Source organism: Dermacentor albipictus, chromosome 4 (assembly GCF_038994185.2).
Source record: "Dermacentor albipictus isolate Rhodes 1998 colony chromosome 4, USDA_Dalb.pri_finalv2, whole genome shotgun sequence".
NCBI lineage: Eukaryota > Metazoa > Arthropoda > Arachnida > Ixodida > Ixodidae > Dermacentor > Dermacentor albipictus.
The window spans coordinates 144644599-144669226 of record NC_091824.1 but is presented as its reverse complement, the minus strand read 5'-3'; the positions used below and the strand labels follow the sequence as shown (position 1 = coordinate 144669226).

The window sequence follows — 24628 nt, the reverse complement described above, 5'->3', positions numbered from 1 at the left end:
TTGCAATCTAGGTTTAAATGTAAGTCGTGCAAGAAAAGAGCAAGTTGGGTGTCAAGGGGATAATTTTTGCTGAAGCCATGTTGACTTGGGTGAAAAAAATTGACAGATGTTAGGAAGTTAGCAGTATGCAAGTATAAAATATGTTCCATTATTTTACAAGACACGCTTGTTGTGGAAATATGGCAGTAGTTACTCGGTGATGATCGGCTTCCTTTCTTGAAGACTGGGACAACCTTGCCCACCTGCCAGTCATGTGGAAATGAAGCGCTGTTAAGTGATTCCTGGAATATCAGTGATAAAAACAGGCTACACACATGATTAGTATATTTTAGCACTTTGGCATTGATACCATCTACTGCCATGGATGACGAGTTCTTCAATGATTCAATTACTTTGACAATGCCGATGGGATCGAATGTGATATTTTGCATGAGCGGACACGCGAAGTATGGTGGATCGGCCAAGCCGTTAGGGAATTTAGTGAAAACCGAACTAAATGTTGTTTTAAGATCTGCAACCTCAGTCTCGGGGATCGGAAGTCCGGAGCTGTTAAGTGAAATCTCATTCCATTGATTAGGATTTATAGTTTTCCAAAATCGCTTGTGAGCAACTCTTTGAAGCAACTGCCTCCTGTGTTGAATTTTTCAGTCACTGTCCACAGGCCAAACACACAACTGTGGCAGACACACCAGAGGCCAAGCGGCTTGCAGAGAACACTCGCATACAGAGTCAGGTATGCCTCCTATGCGTGCATAAGTTGAATGTTTGTTGAAACATGCTGCTGTTCTTGTTTGTCTTTGTTTTAATTGGGCGTCTCTGTTGCTTAGCTGCCCTGTGGTTCCTGAGTAAGTATCGTCATGCATGCTCTGACATCTTTAAAAAAAATCTGCAACCCATTTTTTCTCTCTCTTTTTTTTTCGACTAACTGGTCCTTCATGTTGAAGTGTCACACCAACATAATTTCTGTGGTTATTGTAGTCCATTTATTTAAAGCTCCCTGCAGGCTTGTTACAGTAGTTCACTTTAGCTGGAAACGTTTTTGCAAATTCGCAGGTGCTTGGATGCTTAGTGCATTAAAGTGGCCATCTTTGTCATTACAAAAAAAACAAGTGGTAAATGAGTGTCCCTAGGTTTGTTGAAAGGTACCACCCAGTAAAAACAGAAAACAATTATGTTCTGGAAATTGAATATCTAAAGCTAGAAAGCAATGTCACCACTTGAAATGTGGCTATACTCACATTTCAGTATTGAGGCCTCCACAAACCAAAAAAGCACAGTTGCACTTTTCTGAGATCTGATGTTTGAGAGCTTGGAAGTTTAATTCACTGAGTCTACTTTTCCATGCGAAGCTTTCTTTGCCTCTTCTTTTGACTTTCCCACTGCTGCTGCTGTATACAAGACAGGAGCGAGGCAGAAAGAAAAAAAAAGGAAAGGCACTGGGCGAGAAGCTCATGTAGGCCCCACCGCATCAAATGTGCACAATGCCCTCTGGAGCTCCCTGGGTGTCGCCACATTAGCCTTTGACAGCTGCAATTATTCGTGACCTCCTTCAAAAGCATTGCAGAAACTGCAGCACTTACCATTCTACTAACTGCCAGGCCACAAGGGATGTAGATAGAACTGTAGAGAGGAGGGGGGAGAAGAGGCAGTTCCTATACAAGGGCAGGGGGGGAGGGGAGGATAGGGAAAAGGTAAGGAAATGTGAGAAGGCCAGGAAATGCTACTACTATAACAGACAGCGGTTGTGGGGAAACTGGATGAACTTAAGTTCAAGATACCGTATGTGTGTGCTATTTCTTAAAAATAAACACCATGCAAATATGTCAAGTGGACGACTTCTGGAGGGCGTACAGAAGCAGAGCCACGTTAATTAAAGCGCACCACTACGGCAGTTGCATTTCATATCAATACTTGTGTGCCCACCGCAGTAGCTTTGCTGCTATAGCATTGCTCAAGGTCGTGGATTTGATCCTGACTGCAGCAGCAGCCACATGTCCATGGGGGCAAAATAGAAAACGCATGGGCACTTAAATTTTGGGACACATTAAAGAACACCGCGGTGTCAAAATTAACCCGGAGTCCGCCACTACGGCATTCCTCATAACCAGATTGTAGTTTTGGCAGTTTTGGCACGTACAGCCCCATAATCCAGTTCAAGTTTAATACTTCTTCCACAATGCGATCTGCCATGTGAGGCAATGACAATGCTTAACCCTCTCAGAGGTTATGAAATATGCCACAAAACAATACCTCAAGCAAACACCTCTCCCTGTGTGATCTGTGTACTACACAGACAAACAGCTTTGGTGCACGCAAGGTAACATTTAACATCAATTCACCACTCTCGTGTTAGTCAAAACGTTGAAGAAATGAAGCTTTAGCCATCAACGTCACTGCTAATTATCGTCAATCAATGCATCCAGCATGGAATGCTTCTCATACATCGATTCCCACAGTGCATGGGATCTGCATAATTTGTTCTTTTGATTCACCCCATTTACCCATTTGAACGCTTTCACGACATTTGTTTTCATATGCTTGGCCAGGAGGAGCACGAAACTGGCAAATGCATGCCAAACAGCGCTTGAAGTGCAACTAACACCTGCATGAACACTTACAGATAATAATAGTAATAATAATAATAATAGTAATACCATATCAGGCCTCAAATTGGCCAAGTGGCATCTTAGGCATAGCAAAAATTGTGCTGCAGATTGCAATAACACCCGTAAACCTGCTTTCAGAGATGAAAGCTGGTTATGATTTTATTGGTGGTTTTTATTGTCTACCAGCTGCATCCATGTTTTGTTGAGTTTGTAAATCCTTGTTTGATGGGACCCCTTTGATTTCATCAGTATATGTTTGCATGGTATGTTTGTTTGATGCACCAATCCTTTCACACTGAAACTGGGCTTGAGTGGTGGCAGAAGATAGTGTGATGCTATTGCATGGATACTTTCTTTTTCAGTATTTGTTGTCACCATGTGCCTGCCTATTCAGATGGCTGAGGTCAGCATCCCGTCTTGCATCCCATATTCTTATAATGCACTCTTTGCACAGGTGAAGTACCATGAAGACTTTGAGAAGCTCAAGGGAAAAGTGACGCAAGTTGCCGATGACCCGGAGACAATGCGCATCCGCCAGACTTCAAAGATCATCAGCAATGTGGCTTACCATGGCGAGCTAGAACGCAAGAATCTCATGGAGCAGCGCCGAGGGCTGCTGCCACAGGATCGCAATGGCCACGGTGATAGTCAGTTTATCATAGCTGCTGTTCCTCACTTGTCTGTCACCTATGCATATGTTTTGTTATTCATTGGCATCTAAAAGGGCATAATTTTGCCATCTTCGAAGGTAAATATAGAAATACTTTGAGTCTGATTTCTTGAAAGACTTGAATTTGCTGTCTTTCGTGTTTGCAACAAGCCATAGACAGGTCGCCGTATAAGTGTGCTATTGTTTTGCTGTGGTAACTTGTCGTCCACTCCTTCTGTGTCATGTTGAGGCCTTATGGTAAAACTCTTGTTGAGTTTCCACTGCAGGGACCTCATAAAGCACACTCAACAAACCAGGAAGTTTGCTGTGCAAGTGTAATGTGTTGGCTAACTGGTACTTAATATGTTCTGTTATGTGCAGGTATATTTGCTCACTATGGTGAAAATTGCTCCTATTTTTTTTACTTTCGATCTCCTGTATTTCTTCATTTGCAGGTGCCGAACAAGAGACCTCCACAACCTGTGACATTGCTCAGTTTCGTGAGTATCTCTATGCTGTTATACACATGTTGCTTACTTTCAGGGCCATCCTTCTCATTCGCTTTCAGTAGTGCACATGTCGCATCGTATTTCCTGTTTGTTTGATGATGCTTTGCTTTTTGGGATGCATGCTGTTCCCTTTCTTTTCCTTCTGGGCTGACGGCTGGTCGCTTTCTCCTGCTGCTATATACAACATTTCATCATTCAAAGTACCTGCATTTCTATGTGGCCACTCTCGGTGTGGATGGCTTTCTGCAAGGATGGCTGCTGTTCTGACAAAGTAAAGTTATTTAATGCTTTGCCAGAAGTTGTCGTAAGCAAAATGTCATTTCTATTTCTAACCCATTAGTAGTTCCCCATCAGTTGTATTTTAACTCTTGATTTGCTGTGCTCGTCACCAGACATATCTATGCAATTTCTTGAGGTAAAAAAGCCTCGTTTAATAAACAGGCAGCTTTTAAGTTTCTCTCAGCCTAGTCTCATTGCCAGGTCGAACATTTTATGCAACTCTAAATCTGCACTTCCTTGTGCAGATTTAGAGTGCATAAGCAGGTTGCACCATCTCTACACTTCCTGCCAGTGATGTTCGCTAGAAGAAATGGGCGTGTGTGGTCCCCACAATGTTTGCCGCCAACCAACTTGACCTGACACATTGTATGGACTCAGTAATTCTGTTCCATCGCTTGCTCATGGGCATTTCTTGTTTTCATTTTCTTGTAGATTTCAGTGCACTCAATCAACAAGGCCCCAAGAAAAAAAGATTAACACTCCGTGGCCTTGTCATTGTGTGGGCTTAACTCTACAAAAAATTGAATATATACCAACTTGCCCAACTTTCCATTCTACTTCATATTTTGTCTCTTGTTGCATCTCTCACTCAAAATTTTCTTCTGTATCCGCAGACGCTTTCGACTGTCTTCATTTTGGGATGAAAACCAGTATGAGCATTGCTAGTTCATCACCATAACCTACTTGATACACTTTGTACAGTAGGTGTTGAGTCACTGAGAATTGCTTTGGAAGGCCAGTGCCATTTGCAAGCACTGTTTGTTGACATACTTGCATGGGGAAATGTGCAGTTGCATCTCAGTCCAGTGTTTTCTTGCCAGTGGCACTAATAATAAGGCACTTTTAAATAGGTCTCACTAAAAATGAATAATAGTAGCCTTAATATTCGTTCCCTGCCTTGTTACTGGTGTCCCTTTTTGTTTGTCCATTGCTTCACGACAGTGCAAACCGATTTGCATGAACATAATGAAGAGTTTGTTGTTTCAACTAGGAGTTCTTGTTCTTTTTATTTTTTTACTTGCAGCCTAAAGGCATGCCTTGCATTGTATTCAAGACTATACTTTGACTGCAGTATCTGCAGCACTTTTAATTGACTTTTAAGGTGAAGTACTAAAATGTTTCTAGACCCATAGTTAGTGTTTATATGTTGGAATAGGCCCTATGAAGACACAAGCAGAAGAAAAAGAGGGGGGGCGGGGGCATTTTGCCTTAAGTTCTGGCCTCTATTGATTACAATGACCGTGAATGATGGTGGCCTGCCCAAACAGAAGAAAAAGAGGGGGGGCGGGGGCATTTTGCCTTAAGTTCTGGCCTCTATTGATTACAATGACCGTGAATGATGGTGGCCTGCCCAAACAGGGTCGGCAATGCACTTGATATGTATGTGTAGTTGTAACTTTTCTTTTTCAAGCCCCTGGCTGAGATTTTTGTGCGAAGCATCAGGCCACACCTTGTTTGTAATTGCTAACCCCTTCATGTCTCGCTCCCTGGGCAAGCTGGCTCCTCCATTAGGTTCATGGAGATGTGGTGCTCTCTGTTCTTCCTCTGTTCTCCTGTGGGGCGTCATTGGGATGCCACTCACTGGGCTCCTCCCCCATCATGTTGTGTACTGCAGTGCATTTTCCCTAGGCCTCAGTGTGCATGTGCGTGTGTGCACTCCTTCCCACCTCTTGGCAGCACCCCCTCCTCCTCCCCCTAACGAGGACCGGCCCAGCAGCAGAACACTCCAGTCAGTCCGGGCAGCCACCGAGTACGATATGCCGGCCAATAACAACTCCCCCTACAGCTCCAAGCTGCAATCCACAGTTATCTACACATCTGAGGAAGGACCAGGTACCCTCGCTTCCTCCTGCTATTGAACCACCCACCCTGTGCCAAGTCTGCTCCTGTCCATTCACTATGTGGGCTTGTGCACTTGTCTTGGAAGGGTAAAATCCTGGGCAGCACGGCGTGGCCTGTGAAGGGCTCTGCGTTAAGTTCCGGGTTTTCTATTATGTATATAAAGTATACGCACGGACCATTATAGAAGTAACACCTTGAAGAAACAGCTGTAATTCAGACACATTTATGCTATGTTAACAACACAAAGCTTATTAAAAAAAAGTGTAACCCTGCCGGAATTCATGTAATCCGTAATTAATGTAATCCCGCCACAAATGCTTATATCTGCTAGTTCTCCCCACCTTTTACGCCTGTGGGATGCTGGAAACTTGGGAGTGGTGGTGGCCTCATGTTCACAAATAATACTAAGGCTAGGCCTGAATCTCTTGCATTGCTTTCAAAACTTGCACCACTGAAAAAAAAAAATTTCAGGTGTTGCACAAATTGGAGACCTGATGCCTTGCAGTACTGCCATGTTGGCTGCAATAGTTTGTGGCTGCATGGTGTGAATGAGCACCTGCTTGTGCACAAGATATTATCGCAGTGTGTTGCTTTTCTTCAGTTTGTGCAGTTTCCTTTTCCAGTACAGTCAAAGAATGATTTTTCAGATGCCCGATTTTTTTGCACACCTTCGCGGCACTGCCACATATCCCATAGTGCCACTATAAGAACGCCTTAAATTTCGGATGCTGAAACCCTTCACAGTCCGATTCTCCAAAACTTTTGTTGTGACTGCAGGTCAGAAAGGGCATTAATCGAAGCCACCACCGCTGCCATTTTTATTATCTCGCAGCATCAAACCAGCACTCGCACGTCAATCTGCTTGGCAGCCATAGCCACCACAGCAACGCTAGGCCTAGCTAATGTTCGCTACCTACAGTTCAGTGCATGGGTTTTTCGTTGAAAGTTGTCAGCAATGGCGGTGACTCTGCCTTTGTCATTGTCACAAACGGCTTCAAAGCGCAGAAAGTACGGCAAGGGTCAAGCACTGCATAATGCTGGTTTCCAAAAGTAGGTTTCGCCACAATACAGCAAAGTCGCGCGGCCAAGCATATTTGTGTATTGCGGTGAAGCACACCATGAATGAAAAGGGACCACTGTCGCGTGGCACAGTATGTATTACTGAATGCACCTACCATGCAGGTGCATTCAGTACTGGTTATTCAGTACGGACATTCAGTATCAGGCTATTTATCAGTAGATACACATTTTTCTGACCTTGTGTTTATTTTATGATCCCTTTAATTGGTTTTGTATTCACAGAAGCAAGGGACTCTTCTCCCCTCCTGACTTTTTTCTTGAATTTTGTATTTTTCACTCTTAAGGAGTTTGGTTTTGGTGTACTGTGCTTGTTTAAGTGACATGCTAAATACTGATCAGTCACTTGTGTTGCCAGCTATTACCATCTTCAGCATATTAATGCCTAAGGACTCACTAGAGCACTTGCAGAACACTTGCTCTGGCATCAAGCAATTTCAACATTGTACTTGCCTGCTTTTCTACAAGGAAGTGCACTCTTTGTGCTTGTAACTTCGTAAGTCAGTGCACCAAACACTGACTCAGGCTGGACAGGCCAGTTAGCTTTTCTTTTAAGCCTCTTTGCATTTGTTAGGGGGAAAAAAGTACATCTTTAACCAAAAAAGTGAGAACCATAATATTTTCGTAAACTTCATTTGAGCACCATTGCACATGGGGCACTATGTATTTGTAACATAACAGAGGCAGATCAAGCATTGCTAAGAATGGCACAAAGTGTCTCATCTTTAAAGGGATACAGAATAAAAATCGAAGAATATAGAGAAAGCCCCACAATTGCATTCCTAAGACACGATTGTTATAGTATATAGTCATTATTCGGGTTACTTTTGAGCGGATGGCTTTATTTTTGACGCTCTATGAGCGGCCACCGCGTCACTCGCAAAGCGCTCCCGACAACAAGCCGGCGGATCTGACGTCACACCTACCCTCAGCAGCCGCGGAGTGAACTGACCGGCTGCGCAGTTTTGTTTTCCTCGCGCTGCGCAGTGCAAAATGCAAAGTTCTAGTGAGAGTGATACCATAAGCGGAGATTATGACTCCGACTTGGATGAGCGGCCTACTGAACGACCACGAACGATAAAGGCGTATGCCTATGATGCATCCGCGTCGTCAAGCGAAATTGACGACGACCCGCCGCAGCAGTCCCCCTCCGCGGTGCCGAAGGAGGACCAGCAAAGTGGTGTTTACGCCGTGAATTTCATGTACATGCGTTCGCCTCGAGAGATCAGGGGCGGCATCATAAGTGGAAACCAGATATAAACGCGGTTCCTGCGGCTCGGATTGCAAGCTCGCACCTGTCACGAATAAGTTAGCGAGACAAGAGGCGCATGCCTCATTGACAGTGTTGCATCCGTGGCGGTGCGCCCAGCGTGATTCACTCACGCAAACGCTTTGCCATGTTTGGTTTGAACAGAGCGAGGACGCTTATGCCTCAGGCTATGCAATGTCAGGCGACGTAAGGAAATTACTCTGCGTTCTGCGCAAAGCGGCTTGCTCCGCCCGCTTGGGTGTATATGTTATGGGTAGCTGCTAGCGCGTAAAACATGAACGCTACCAATGCACAATACAGGTGGCGTGAGTACACACTGTACAAAAAAAAAAACATAGAAATCATTGAAGATATTGACGCGTGTAGACCTCCCTATACCTACGTCATCGGCGCAGGTGTGGCCGGCGGCGTGAGCATGACAGTCGGCTGCCGACTCTCGCGCGACAGGTGCTTGATGCGCGCAAGTAGCTGTTACTGAGAATATATGCGATGAAGCAAAGGGTGAGGATTGAAGCCAGGCATGTGCAGTGACTGAAATGCGCCTCTGTAAGCAGGGATCGTCTTGTTATTCACGTAGTGAACGAATACATGCGCAGCGGTTTCAGCGTCTCGTTGTTTCATCGCAGCTGAGCACTCCTTCCCTTGGTGCAACCGAGATGGCGCCACCAGTCTCATGTCGGCGAATTTTTTTTCGTCAGCCGATGCGGACGATGCGGATTTCGATTCATTGTGGCAGAATTGGCCAAACATATGGCTCAGAACGTCGTACAAACGACAAATTACGGTCAAGCAGCACCTGTGCGCAAAACTACAGCGTGAACAAGCCAGCGGTTCACGGGAGGATTCATGAGAGTTACGCGAGAAAAAGACTACTGCTGCCGGCCGTTTTCACGTGCACACAGCAGACCCTCGGCATTCTGAGGCGTTGACACGACTGCTTGGCACATCAAACCACAAATCCACGAGATGAAAGACGAGATTTCCGAACAGCTCACACTAGCATGCGGTGCGAATAGGACGGTCGAACAAAGAAAGCGCGTTACTGCAAACGTCAACTCGACCCTTCGCGCGCTCAGTGTGGACGGATCGCTCGCAATGGGCCTCGAGGTGGGTAAGCGTGACGTGTATCCGGTTTTGCCGGAGCTTTCGGAGGAGGCCGGTAGGTGCTGTGATTTGAGAAACATTCGCTAAAATAATTACTTTTCGCTTACTTCTCATCAGAAAGAGTGTTGTTTTGGTCGCTCTTGGTGCGACAGCTATCACTAGAGACAGAAATCTCGGTGACCAATTTTTTATTCACTATCCCTTTAAGGACTTCGTTAAGTAATAGGAACACTGAATACAATGAAAGGCACATCAATCATCAAACATGTGACAACCAGTAACAAAGAAACACATTATGACTTCATTTTAGTGAAGTATTAGATATGAGTGGAAGTTTTGATTAGATGTAGGATATTTTTGTGCACCAAAATACTTGGCCATCTGCTTCATATTCAATACACCATAACCAGGCTGTATTTGGCAATATTAGTTGTGTGTGGGCTGTGGTTGCTGTATGGTGGAAACTTGTCATGACAATTTGTCTCGCTTTGTTCCAGTGCAAACTCAGCCTGTGCGCAAGGTCGGTTCAATTGCAGACTATGATCCGTTGAACGACAACTATGGGTCTTCTGCCGTAGGATATAACCCGCCGCAGGCTCAGCATTACTATAGAGGTGAGTAAAGTATCTTCTGGCTCAATAATAATTTTGGTTCCATATGCTGTTTGTGAGCCATCTGTTGCCCCTTGTCTAGTGGTTTGATACTCATGTACCGTATTTACTCGAATCTAACCCGCACATATTTTTTTCCGATAAAACGGGTCCAGAAATTGCATGCGCGTTAGAAGAAAGTACGACCCTAAATCTGCGTTACAATATCGCCATCGGCACTTCAAGATGGCTGCCTCGTACGCGCTTTGAGCCTACTCTATGTGCTGCAGTATGTGTGCTAAGGCAGTGGTTCCTTTGGCTTAGGTTAGTACACCGTCCATCTTCCCATTTTCTGCGTTTGCTCCATTTCCCATTTTCTGCGTTTGCTGCGACTGCAAAGACATGCCGAGTTCATCCCGATACCCGAATTAAAAGGAAAGCGATCACGTGTGCAGAGACAGACGGAAATCGGGCCGCATCACGGGCGTTCGGAGTTCCCAAAACTTGCGTGCGGGACTGGAGCAAATAGGAAAGGCTTTCTACACTGGCGGCTGTTACGTAAGCGGCAGTCGTGCGACCCCTATCTTGAAATCAATCTGCACCAGAGACAAGAGTCTACACATCTAGACACACTGTGCTGTGTTCTTGTCACTTAGTTCGCGTTGAAGTGAGAGGTTGCACATAGATCAATTTGCTCGCTCCTGCTGCCGCACTTCCTCGCTCCAGTGTTTTGATGAAAAGTTTCCGCGGTCATTGAGTGAGACATGTTCATATTTGCTTGGGCGCATGTGACGCCATGCTTGTTAATTTAGCTAGTAAGCAAATGTTTAAAAGTTTATACGGCTGATAAAACTACTATCCTTACTTTTGCTATAGCTGTCTACTACTTTGCTATCGTAATCGATGCTTCAGGCGAAACTGCTACTTTTTTTTTAGTTATTGCAACTTTAGTGCATTGGGAGCAAATCCTTGTTTTTTTTTTTTTTCCAAATGAGAGAAAGTTGTATTTCTATATGAAAGAATAAGGTGCGCAGTACTGTAATGGACTTTTCTTTCTTTAGGTCACGGCAAACGCGTGCGCGTTACAATCAAGAGCGTTTCTCTTTTTGTTGTGGAAAAGGTGTGCACATTACAATCGAGGGCACATTAGAATAAAGTAAATACAGTATATGTATCTGTGCATTATGTGATGAAAAGTTAGTGGCATTAAGATGAGCTGTATGGCATATTGCCGGTGTAGATTTGTAGGCAATCCTGAATATATCAAATTTGTATATGTCGAGTTCTCTATATCGAACTGCCGCAAAATCTTAAACATTGCATGCAAAACTATGACACTGTACCATGTGTATATCTAACTCCCATTCACCACCACATTCGACATATCAAATGCACCCCTACAAGTGTGCTTCTGTGGTACTAGAGGTATCGCTTCTCGCGTCACCATAAATATTCTTGCTGATGAAATGGCAGTGTTTCAGTGGATGCTGTCAAACAAGGCATTGAATGTGAAGGGCAGTACACGCCATGGAGGAAAAATGAGCAACGTCTGTGTCTCAAAATAGGAATGGCTCGTGCAGGAAGGTGTTTGCACTCCATAGTGGCGGATTTGCATTAGTAAGCTTCACCACAACACAGTGATATAACGCAGTGCAGCATATTACTTTCCACCATTCATTATTCATAAGAGGGTCGCCACACTGCTTCAAAAATCACAGAAGGCCTCCCGGTCCGATATGCGCATTCCACAAGACAGCGTGGATGGTACCTTTCAAGTTTCCACAAACGGCATTTTAGGGTTCCTCGAGCAACCAAAAAATATCCGACCCCAACTCCCACTTGGACAGATACATTACAGTTGAGATTTAATGAAACCACCGCATGCCACATCTGCCCTTCACGGTAAAATCATAGCTGCAATGGTAAGCAAGATTCTTCGCTCTGCAATTCCCTGGGACACGTCAGCAGAAATGGAGTCTGGTGCTCTGCAGGCTGGATGCCATTTTCGAATCTAAGCATCTACCTGGTTTACTCATTGGTGGTGTATTACAATTCACTGTTTAAACTGCATATTGTAACGGACACACAGTTAAGCACATTCAAGCGCAGTTCGCGTTACAAGTGTGCTGATGGCGGCATGCCGCATAACCATACCGCTTAGTTTGCTTCCGCACTGCGTCCCTTTCTACCTTAGTTAGAGGTCCATAATTGTCTCATGGTTAGGCGACATGAGCTTTCAGGGTTAGCGTTGAGGTCAGTTTATCAGAGGTCACAAAGCAAACTTTTTTGCATTCGACATGGCCCTGAAAAAACGGATAGATAATTTCACGAGTTTGGGATGCTGTACAAGATGCGCAGAGTTTTCAGATAGGCATATTTTATATTTGGAATTATCGATTTATCGAGCTATTTCACAGTCATGTTCAAGTTTGATATATCCAGGATCGACTGTATTTGCTCTTGCATCACATTTGGAATGTCACTTGCTCCGTGTCGGCTTTTCTCGTTCATCCCAGGACCTGCCCCTGCCATGCAGCGTGTGATGCCTTCTCAATCCCAGGTGCCAAGTGGGGTAAGTGCTGCACACAAGGCATCTCATGAAAGCAATCACATGCAGTGCCTACAAATGATAGTCAAGTTGTGATGCAATACAGATAGTTCTGGATCTAGTAAGCCTAATAACCACACTTCATACAACTGCATTGTTTCTTTCTTGCCGAAATATTTGTTACTCCTGACTTTCTTGTGTGAAGTGAGGGCCTATACCCTATAAATCCTAGAAAAACATACAAACAAGCGTCAGAATTTCCTAAGTAATTTAGTGTACTTGTTTCTGTGAACTAGTTTCTGTTTTAGTTAGTACCCAGGAAGTGGATGTATCATGAGGTCATGATTGATTGGCTTACTTTCTGCTATTGTTGCAACTGCCATATGTGAGCACGTCCAGAAGAAATCTGCACAGTACTGTTAACTTCTTTAGGAGTGAAGTCATCATTCTTGGCCTCATTGTTATATGATGTTTGCAAATTTTTCTCTGTACATATCCTCTTGTATATTCTGTGCCTGCCAGATCAACTGTGAACTCATGAGAAGCAGCCAACATTGGAACTATGGCGGTGGCACCACCTGCTTAGGGATGCCTCGAGCACACTTTTTACATTTTTGTTGCTCGCTGCTAACAAAAAAAAAAGAATGGGCATTAACTCTTTCGGGACCGGGGAAAAAACAGGCAATTCTGATGGGTGTCAAAAATTATTTTTTATTACGAATAGTCATTACGCTATATTGCTGCAATGTTTATCAAAATGTAGCTAATTAGATGGTCTTTCATGCATAAAGAAAGGTTAGACTTAAAAGTGATATATAATATTTTTTTAAAAAATCTCAAATTCAAGATTTGCTGAAAGAACAACATAAAAAAGTTGGAAAAGTCATGGATATAAAAGTGGAAAAACATAATAAAAAAAATTCAAGATATACAAAATGTGCTACAATGCCTCCTTTCTTGCTTGTGAAAATTTGGCACGCGTATCTACAACTGTCTTTTTTTTGTGTGAAATCTAGCTTGCACCAGTGGTCAGCCACTCAGGTACCACGGTTCTTGTGCCACTCGACGAAGCAGTTCCGGGCAGTCGTAAAACACAAGTGAACTTGGCATGTGCTGCAAAAGACATTAGTTTTGAGCTCGATTTTCTTCTGCTCATAGCACAGCTTGCAGTTTCTGCGTTTTGCCACTTTTTCCGGCTTGTGGAGTGCATGTTTTGCGACGGGTGGTGGAGGCGTGTGTGCTTGCTTGGCACCGTCAAGATTCAGAAGCTGCCGAATGAGCTCTTCTCTAAAAGCTAGGTGGTCAAACCCGGCAGTGCGTGCCAGCTCAGGAATCTCTGGGTGCAATGTGCGGTGAGCTTGGAAGAGTACGAAACTGTTCACACATGCAATATCGATGCAGTGGAAGAACAGAGTCTTCCACCACCGTACGCTTCTCATGAGAACATTATAATATCCAATCATTTGATCCGATTTATCTACGCCTAGCATGCCAGCATTATAATCATGGATCAGCAGAGGCTTTGTTATAGATATCTGAGTCCAGGAGTTTTGCCTTCTTTCCCTTCTTTTTGCGGTGACCGTGTCATTTGCAGTATGAACCGTGCTCATCATGTTGACAACACGCCGGTCTTTCCACTGAAGGTACAGGATGTTCTGATCGCGCAACCATCGAATGTCGCCACGTCGAGCTTTTTTTTCCCACCGTGCATCCTTCAGTTCGGCAGGAAATCCTCGGCGATCCTTGCATGTGGTTCCGCAAGCCAATGTTTTTCGGCTGAGAAGATGACTGAACAGGCTAGTAGAAGTGTAAAAATTGTCCATAAAGATCCTGTAGCCCTGATCAAGATATCTGTGACACAGCTGGCAAACTACGTCGAAAGCTAAGCCATGGGGCCCTGGCTGCTCACGCTTACCGGTATACACACTAAACTGCACAGTATATCCGGTGCCAGGGTCAGCTAGGACCCACAGCTTGTAGCCCCATTTTGTTACTTTATCTTTGATATACTGTCGGATGCCTGACCGCCCTTTCAATTTCACCATGCGCTCATCCACGGAAAGATCGCGATGTGGCTGGAAAAGATTCGCTGACACTTCGTTCATGTGTTGCAGGAGCCACCACATGTATCGGAGCTTTCCTCTTGAACTTTGAGTGACATCGTCCAAGTCTGCAACTTGCAACATTGCGAGTAGAGCTATGAACCGGCGTCGCCGCATGATCCGTGGTGGGAGCAGACCGCTGTACAGATCTCCTACGTTCCAATACAGCTTCAGCCGAGGAACCTTCACAACGCCCATGTAAATTACGAGTCCGATAAACTTTAGCATTTCACTTGGGGTGACTTCTTCCCAAGATCCATCGGAACAAGCATGCGTTGGTTTTTCCAAAATGTGAGTCCAAGCATACTTGTTCGTGTTGTCACAAATTGTTTCGATCACATTCATCGAGAAAAACAGAAGAAAGAAGTCCAGAGCAGTCAAGAATTTCTTTGATCCGCTTCTGAGCGCCACGCCCACTTCTGCGTCCAAGTACACGCCAGGTTCCCGTCGCGGCGAAAACTCAATCCGCTTCTGCGCTGGCGGCAGCAGATCATTGCCGTAGCTTGTTGAGACCCTATCAAGTAAAGATAAAATAATGAGAACATATAGCGAGCCCGTTCACCTACTCCAGAAAGAAATGAATGTGGAACTATGCTCACCTTCGGCTACTAGATGAAGTCCGTGGCTCATCATCATCCGAATCGGAGTCCGAAATAAAATCGGAGCTGCCGAAGTCGTCTTCAGACTCTTCGCTGCTCGGTTCATCAAAAAAATCCGTTGCCGAAGCAGCGGAATCGCGCGATTGACGGCGTTCTTTTCGAGCGACCGGACGCGAGCACGACGCCATTTTCCACTGCGTCCGCCGCCGCCGCAATCGAGAAAATTCTCTCTCGCGTATCGCCACCTGCTGGAAATGAAAGAAACTATGCCGAAACCGAGAGTCTAGTTCCTGACGACCTCCTAGATGGAGCTACATGTCCAAGCGCGCGGAAATTTGAACGGGGCAGTGCGCGCAAAACCGTCGATCATATATGATCGATGGCCTATGGGCCGGTCCCGAAAGTGTTAATAAAGAAGGGCCTTCGACAAGTGGAATAATAATTTTTTGCTTGTAACAGTAGAGTTCAGTTAATTTGACTTCGGCTAATTCGATCCTGACCGAAGGTCCCGGCTGGTGCCAATAAATTTCTATGGGGCCAAGCGTTTGTTATTTCGATGCTGTAATGAGCCTTGGCCAGATAATTTGAACTTGGAGGGCCATTACGCACGTGCAATCTGAATGATTTACATAGTGGTAGCTCTAATAGTGGCTTCAACTATTTCGCCTGCACTTAGGGTACAGTGAATGTGTCAAAACACACAGCATCTCCAATCAAAAACACTTATTTTCATTAGGAAGGTTTCAAAGAGAAAACAGTGGATCACAATGAATTATTTCAGTAGAGTAGACTCTCTTGAAACAAAACCTGAGGGGACCAGGGAAATTGGTCCCGTTTATCAGGAGTTCCATTTACTTGAGAGACAAAGCTGAATACAATTCTATGACTACAAAACCAACCAACCATGAGGATGCTGTTTCGTTTAAGAGGCAGTTCCTTTTAAGCGAATTTTGTTTATCCGAGATTCCACTGTACTTATCCAACTCTAACGTGCACATTTACTGCCAAGAAATATTGTCCGAATATTTTTTGGTTGCATTTTGATACAAAACAAAAACCGCATTCGCAACAGCCTACTGTCACTACCATCACATGATGGCGACCATGGATGGCGGCTGAGTTCTCACATAGCAAGAGTAACCTTGAACGGCGTACCACCAGCGCACCCCCCCCCCCTTTTTTTGGTAGCCAGAAAACATCATGGAGGAGCTTTAAGCAGGATGACGACATGCCGCATTCATTTTGATTACGATAGCACATACAAAAATCACTTATATAACATGTTAAGCTAGCGGCAGCAAGTCATATCACATGTTCTTGTGATCCGAAAAATTGCATGCATCGTAAGGCGAACTAGCAAAGTAGTTAGTCAAGGCATCGGCTACCATCCTGTTTGTGGCCGTTGTGGAGTCGCTTGATAAAGGCAGAATATCAAAATACTTATGGACCACACAGCATGTAGATTTTCATAGAGAGCTTTAAGCGGTTTGAGAGTGATGAAGATGGACATTAACTCTTTCATTACCTGGCCGTATTTTATAGGTCTCAGAAAAAAATTATTAACCACTACAGATAATATTCCAGCACACATTGCAGCATAGCATATTGTGCATAATAAAATGCTCTTTCCAAAAACATGCGTTGCTGAACAAAAAAAAAAATTATTAGGTAAAAAATAAAAATTCCAGGAAGTGCCATTTTTGCTGCCAGTTGATAAAAACAACAGTAAAAGACATATCTACAAGAACATTAATACCAAAGAAAATTCAGAATATACATTACAAAAATAAGTTACCCAGGAATAGTGTCTGAAAAAATAAATGCTCAGTACATCGCCGTTCTTCAGATACAAGGAAGAAACTAAGACCAGTTCATTGCTCGTGCCATGCGGTGATGCAGTTCCTGGATTTTGTGAAGCATAGGTGCACTCCGCACTTTTCCCACAAAACGTCTGGTTTTTGTTTGACTTTGCAGTCCTCGTAACACATTTTGCAGTTCAGCCATTTCAGCATCTTCTGAGGATGGTCTGATGAGAAGTCCAAGGAACGTACTTCGCCAGTTCGTCTAGAGTCATGCACCTCTTTCAGGGGTGATTGCTCTCAGAGTAGCCGGGCAACTAAAAGATCATGCATCCAAGCATATCTGCTTCCATTTTTGCAGATAGTCTTTATCACCTCTGCAAAGAAGAAGAGTAGAAAGAAATCCCTCGCCGTTGTAAACTGTCTTGCCCTGATCCATAGTGCTGGGCTGAGGTGTGCTAAGGGCGGCCTTCTTGGCATGAATGGTAGTTTCTCTGCTTCTGATGGCAGCACAGCATAACCAAGCAAAGTATGCACCCTGAAGATAATCATTAGAGCTCTTAGGTCGTGCAAAAAGATTGGCAGATAAGCGCACATGAGGAAGGGGACCACTCAAGGCCGTAAAGGAAACTCTCCGGTGAACAGCTGCGGATGTCCCATGCTGACTCAAAACATTGTCCCTTCAGAGTTTGAACTGCTTTGCTGTCATATTTGGAATGGTAACTCGAGTCCTCATCACTAAATTCAAGTGCGGGTGCAGCATAGTTTCGAGCAGGACATTTTTCTCACGACGCAGCCGTGCGGTACGGCGCCATGGGAGCGACTTTCGAAAACTGCACAGTGACACTGGCGGCGCCCCTTGCTGGGATTTTACGAGAGAAGTGTTACTGAAACTCATGGAAACTAGTTGCAAAAGCCAAGTCCACATGTTGGACATGTGGCGAACCTTCTTTCAATAAAACGACCCGGACTTCAAGCCAAAGCTCACTAGTGAACAGGTGACGTCATTTTCAGTCAATTATCACCACTCAGCACTGTCGGAAGGCAAAGCCGGCTAAATAATTTAATTATTGACTTACTGGGAGTCATTTGATTAAAAAAAAATTGATGCTAGTGTGGCGTAGTCGTGAGCAGCATGCTTTTTTCTTGAGCGCGGCAGAAGGTGACAGCCACGCCTCTTTTTGCAAAAAGGTCTGACAAAAGTCGCAACGTCATTGGAGCACGAAAATTTAAGCTGATTCTGAAAGTGCAGTGCCTGTACTAACTACTGGATGGCCTTAAATGGATAAGAAACGGCTCCAATATTTCGAAATTGGCAATCTGAAGCATCAATCACCAGTGATCGATTTGAATAGGTGTCGTAACGAAAGAGTTAAGGACCCCACACCAGGCCACGTAGAAAATTTTGGTTATATGCTGGAAGTTGTTCAGTGCCCTTCAGAGAGCATTCTGCCTTAAGAATTTTTCAAATTGGTTCATTAATAGCTGAGATATAAATATTTCATTGCCGCAAACCCAAGATTTCAGGAGGCAAGGGCCACTGCCAAGAGAGACACTCTCTCCACTTGTCTCGTCTAACCTCCGCAAGCGAAATTCCTTCTCTGTGTTCTCCCATACCGGAGCTTGGAGTTCGCATGACGCATATGTCACAGGCTTTGCCTTCATCTTTTTTTTTTTTTTTTTCTCGATCATTGGGTACGCAGCGCAATTCCACTGACAGTGTCGCACGCAAACTGTTGCGTTTGTCTCGTTTCACACAGCCCACGATTTCGTGCACTGTGCACGAGAACACCTGACTTGCGGCTAAGTCAGTGCTACACGAATACTGAGGCAGACACAAGCGGATCACAAAGCATCATTGCGTGCTGGAACACGGTAGAAAATGACATAATTTTGTTGTCTGCGCATGCTACTGCATGATGTGGGAACAAGCAGACAAAACTGAAGTACACCTCTCTTGCTGCAGTGCGAAGTCAAACGAGAACACACAGACATTTGGTTTGTGTGTTTTATTATTTCTCTAAACTTTAATTCGTCTTTAATTCTTGAAATCGTGTGTTACTGTGAGACGTCACAGCAGCACTGCCATGTACGTAGGCGCACTTGTGTGATATGCATCGATTCTCCAGCTGGTAGTGCTGTGCCCACAAGGAGAAGGGCAAATGATGTTCGGTTTGAAATTTCAGCTCGTTTAGCGGTGCATAGCGATGTAATACTTAGCAGACATGATCGTTAGCATCCATTGTATTCACGGCGCTTGTCAGCTCAGAATGGCGAGACCTGGTGAAGGGCCCTTTAAGTAAATAAATTTTGAATACCTATATGAAGGTAACATTACTTCATTTCGTCTTTGTTCTTACTGTCAGAATTTTAAACTTGATAATTCTTGCTAAATAATTGGGTGCATGTTCGGTTTCTACGTTGTTTTAATGTCATTTTTACGTTAGTTTTCTACTTTGAAAGTGTAGATTCAATTCGCAGACGTTACAATCAGGGCAAATGCTGCCAGATGAGCTAGCTGTGTGTTCTGGTTCTTCTTTTTCCTCTCCCCCCCCCCCCCCTATGTTTAATTTGACCCGCTGGATTATGCAACCAATTTTGCCAGTCCTGTCAGGGTCAAATTAATGTAAATCAACTGTAGTTGCTTTTGAAGAAATTATCTAAAGTCTGCTGCCACCACACACATACACTATTGCTTCTAGAACTCAGACAAGTTGCCATCAGCCGTCAATGGTGTGTGACAGGGTGATATCAAGGTTTGTAGTTGGCCTGCCCTAAATGTCACGACTCCCACTCTACATAAGTGGTGCCTTCATAGACGATAGCAGTTTCTGTTGCAGAATTTATACAACTTCAAAATTGGTGCCATTGTTCCTTTAATAAGTATTGCAGAGTGCAGTATTGCACACAGGAAGTGACATATATCCCCTTCTAGTCATCTTGCCTGCCTCAGGTTCCGCATAAGAGAGTTAGCAAGTGTTATGGGGTTCTCACTCGTGCTCTTGGGACAGAGAATAAACAACACAGTAGTGCAAACAATCACAAGGTCATTTATTGCACCTTTCATAGACTAATGCCTGCTAGCCGAGTTGCTATCCACAAAACATACCGATGGGCGCGCAACAAATCGTGGAAACCGCGACCGGATAGCGAGCGAATATGTTTGCCCCATGCTGGACACCAACACCTGGTTGTTCGCGCATGGTGGCATTAGCAGAGCAACACTCGCACCATCTCTTGTACTACCCTGTGAGAAGACCGATTGTCGCCGTAAAGCCACGCAGCAAAGCCAGATTACAGGAGATGGGAGCTATGCGGGAAAACAACGTATCAGGGGATGCGTGAGTCGCGCATACCCACAGTATGTATTCATGTATGTACATGGACTGTGCATTGCCTTGGTCTATTTGCTCAGGCAGTTGATGAATCAGTATTCTGCTTGAAGCTGGCAGTTGGCATTCGTAGTGCTGACAGTACCTTTTAAGCAATTCTGCTGGGAATTTATAAAACAACAGGAGTGCTGTAGCACACCTTTTTGTGAAGAAGGCTGGCCCTTCACCATCTGGTTATCAGCAGCAAAGAAGCTTATTCGTGTTAGTGAACAACCACGCATCTGTCTACCTTACGATGCAATAATACTGTCCTTTGAAGATGAACTCAAGCCAACCTTATAATGAGGTTCACAGTCATGTATGGGGAGCTCTGTGTAAAAAATATTGCTCATGAAAACCTTCTCTCCATAGCTCATATGCTTGGTGCTGAAAGCTGCTGGCACCATAGTCCCCTAAGAAACATCACCGGGGTTCTGCTGTATTTGTAGGTTAGAAATTTCAGAGCAAAATTTCATGCCATATTTGCATAAATGCAGTATGTGCCTCCAAGTAAATATAAAGTGCCTGTGTATTCACAGAATGTTTTCTGCCCTGATGTGTGGAAAATGTGAGAGAATAATTGTACACATGAAAGCAATATTGGCACCATTCTCTGTTTTTGTGAAATTCCTAATTACAATGCTGGTGTAATTGCCCTTTGCAGCGAACTTTCCGGGCAATGTATGACTATGTGGCCCAAGATGTCGATGAAGTCAGTTTCCTCGACGGCGACATGATTGTGAGTTGCGTGCCCATCGACGAGGGTTGGATGACCGGCACCGTCCAGCGCACAGGCCTTACGGGGATGCTGCCTGCAAACTATGTTGAACCTATCAACTGAATCCTGTTCACTGCCGCTCCCGCTGTGCTTTCTTTTCCTTTGTGTCAAGTGCTTTGCAGGCTTTCAGTTGGTGCCCAAGACTCATGCATTTTCTTTTCATTTACTTTTCGAAAAAAACATGATAGGTGGTTTGCGTGCTTTATTTAGGTGCAATGAAAAACTTTTTGTGCTCTCTTGTGCTTGTGAGAAACTGATTATTTTAGTTCAGAATGTCTTCCTATTTTGCCTCCTCAGTTACTGTCACTGGGATTATAAAATGTAATTGGCTAACGTCATAGAAGCCCTTTGACAGACATCACTGGTCATGTGATAGCCTAACTGCTTGCACAGAGTAGGCATAGTCGCAGACACAGTAAGCAATGATTTCTATTTCCTTCTTCAAATTACTTCTGCCTTTGAATTTTCTTACTCTTTCTACAGTGCCTATAATTTTTTATATTTGTATAAAGTGCAAAGTATGTAGTGTATACCATCAGAAATTAATGTACAGGCCACCTGCTGTGCTTCATGGTGTGCATTTGCTATTTTTCATTTTTGAACACTGTTGGGATAGAAGTGGCAGGTTTTGTGAACTGCTGAGATGCATTTAGCAAGTGTGCCTTGTGCAGAATACATATGTTCAGGTTCATCCCGTTTGTCAGCTTACTATGGTTTGAATTCTGTGTTTTTGGTTACTGCTAAGATGGCATACTGTTTCCTTTGTGTGAAAAGACTTGCCATGGCTGATCATGGGGTTGTTCTCACCGAGTACTTCAAAACTGCATTTTAGCATGTGTCACTAACAAGATGTGCAGTGTTCTTTCTTTTTTTTCTTTCTTTTCTTCTCTCTCCTTCCCCGATTTTTTTTTCCCTAATGGGGTTTGCAGTCTGGTCTCTTGTGGCTGGATGTTTTTAGGAATTATTACTATAGTCACAGTATATTTAAACACAAGCCTAATTCATGGCCATGCATCAAGCACTGTCTTTGATGTGAAATGTATTTGTCAAAAGCCTTATTTAAGCGCGCCTAAAGTATTAGTAGCTGCTAAAGACGTTGTGACTGAAAGAATTGCGAAAGTTTTTTTTTTGCATTGTTCATGAAAGCTTTTGCAGGCTGATGCTGTAGCATGGGACTATATTTGTACAGCTTCCTTTTGCAACTGTGCCTGGGCATCATAGGACTGCATTTGAGTTGAATATGTTGGCTATCCACCAGGGTCTACTTTTGCACAACTTAGGTTATCTGGTAAAAGGATGAATACAGTGTAGTATAAACGGCATTCAGTAGAACATATAACTTTATACTTGAATGTGGCAGCATTAAAGCATATTTGTTGCTCAGGGTTTAGAAGCTGTCTGCCTTCTTGTCTCTTGTTTTATTGTTGGGTGTTAGTGCCTGTCTCTTGAAACTGTTTACCTTTGTGACTTTGCTCATGCTTGTTGTGTATTGCAACATTGATCTTTGTGCCCTTAAAAGAATATCTTCAGTCTAATGTTCAAGTGTGGAAGCATGTGGTAGAGCCGATGAAAATGCTATCTAAACATTCAAGCTCAAAGTTAGGGTTCATGCTAACATTTTTTTTTTTTTTAAGGCATATACTCGTAAGGGGAACTGCTGTGTTTATTGCATGGCTATTTATTGCCCTAAGCCTCTATACAGTTTTGTTTTATACTTGTCTGACCAATGTGTTCTGTGCTCTGAATTTGACGTGTTAATTTTTAACTACACATAATGCTCAAAGCCTCGCTTTGTGCTCATTTGAATTGTACCTATAGCCCCTTCAGTAATCACGATTTCGTGTGTGTGCCACCTTGACGTTGCGTGCATTTTCGCTATGCGTAATGCTTGGAGGTGCACGTAGAACAAAAGCTTCATGCTTGTGGCCTTTTGTCAGCTACGTTTACCTCCTCGTAGTTCAGCCAATGAGGCCTCCAACTGTGTGTACAAAGTATGACTCATTTGCAATTAACATGTGTACACTACTCAGCATTATGTGCCTTCTCGCAGTCCGACAGTGCCAGATGGGTAATCAAGCTTTGACATACCCAGTTTACATGCACTCTTTGTCTAGACACTAAAGCACTTTGTATGTTGATCCTTTGGCTGGTGTAGTGCTTAAAAGCCTACCCCTCCTCCTCCCCCCCTCTTTTTTTTTTTGAAAAATAAAGTTTTTTAAGATAGATTACTCTCAGTTGCTTGAAAGTTACTTTATTTTGGTGCACAGAAAATTAGTGTAGAGTGTGTTTCATAATTTTTTTAGCAGAGATGAAGGAAAGGAAAGATGATGCACACAAAAATGCAAAAACGGGAAGTTATTGCTTCCTGTTTTGAATTTACCTGTTTTACCCACTGCAGTAGCCCAGTGGCTATAACATTTTGCTGCTAAGCTTGAAGTCGTAGGGTTGAACACGGCCATGGCGGGTTTTTCAATGGGGGCAGCATGCAAGAACCTTCTTGTACTGTGCATTCGGTGCACATTAAAGAAGCGCAAGTGGTCAAAATTAATCTGGAGCCCCCCCGTTACGGCATGCCTCGTAATCAGATTGTGGTTTTGGCACATTAAAAAGTGTGGCATAGGGTGAAATTTCAATGCAAATTGAAATTTCACCATAAAAAAACACATTTCTGTATGGCTTGCAGCAGATCCACCAGGTCATTCTGAGGATACTGCATGGCACACTTGTGGCCTTTGTCATTGCTAGAAAATGTGTGCCTAACCTCAAAGAAACAGTGATAGACTCGATGACAGCCTGACGAAATTTTGTATCTGGCATCTCAATAGGATGATGACAATGGCCATTTATTTATTTAGCATACTTCCAAGGCCCGAGGGCATTGCAGGAAGGAGTGGTAAATAACACGTTCGCACAGTAAAAGAAATGCAGTTATAGCAAGTAAAGAAAACACGTTAACAAAAGGCTTTATGAATGGCAGTCTTGAAGGTGTCAGTGATGGCAGCAATGAAAATGGTAAAGTGGTTCCATTCTTTGCTAGTCTTCAGAATGAAAGATTCACTCTATGTATTAGTCCAGCAAGATGGCACACCAACTTTGTATTTTTGGTCTGAACGCGACGATACATAGATGGGGGCGGGAAAAAAGAACTTCTCTTAGAATCTGATTATATAATGATAGATTTTGTGGAACAATTAAAGCAAATACATTTACGGTGCAAGAACAGTTCATGTAAGGTAAGTGTTGCTTTCTTTGATGATAAGCTGCCATGCTGAGAGTAATTTGATAGAATGAAACGAGCTGCAACTGATTCAATAATTTCTGAAAGTGCAGCGTTTTTGGGGTCCCAGATAGAGCATGTGTAATTTAATTTAGGACGAACGAGAGTTTTATATAGATGCAGTTTTACCGACAAAAGTGATCGGGAAGAATTGCGTTGCAAGTAACCCAGCATGCAGTTTGTGTTAGTAACATAGTCAACATGTATGTGCCAAGAACGAGAGCAAAT

At 43.7% G+C, this 24628-nt stretch overlaps 1 protein-coding gene across 4 annotated transcripts in view; it reads left to right on the top strand.

The window, feature by feature from the left end:
• The window catches only part of Lasp (LIM and SH3 domain protein Lasp), a 30579-nt gene extending 7228 nt beyond the window's left edge, over positions 1-23351 (top strand). Inside the window, exons 3-9 of one of the 4 annotated variants that reach the window (XM_065432108.1) lie at positions 649-733; positions 3061-3253; positions 3711-3755; positions 5721-5876; positions 9834-9950; positions 12443-12498; positions 21010-23351. In XM_065432108.1, the coding sequence (XP_065288180.1) occupies positions 649-733; positions 3061-3253; positions 3711-3755; positions 5721-5876; positions 9834-9950; positions 12443-12498; positions 21010-21186 (829 nt within the window). In that variant the 3' untranslated portion in view covers positions 21187-23351. The remainder of the gene's footprint in view (positions 1-648; positions 734-3060; positions 3254-3710; positions 3756-5720; positions 5877-9833; positions 9951-12442; positions 12499-21009) is intronic. The other 3 variants (XM_065432109.1, XM_065432110.1, XM_065432111.1) reach the window with 3 other exon arrangements.
• Positions 23352-24628: the final 1277 nt, after the last annotated feature.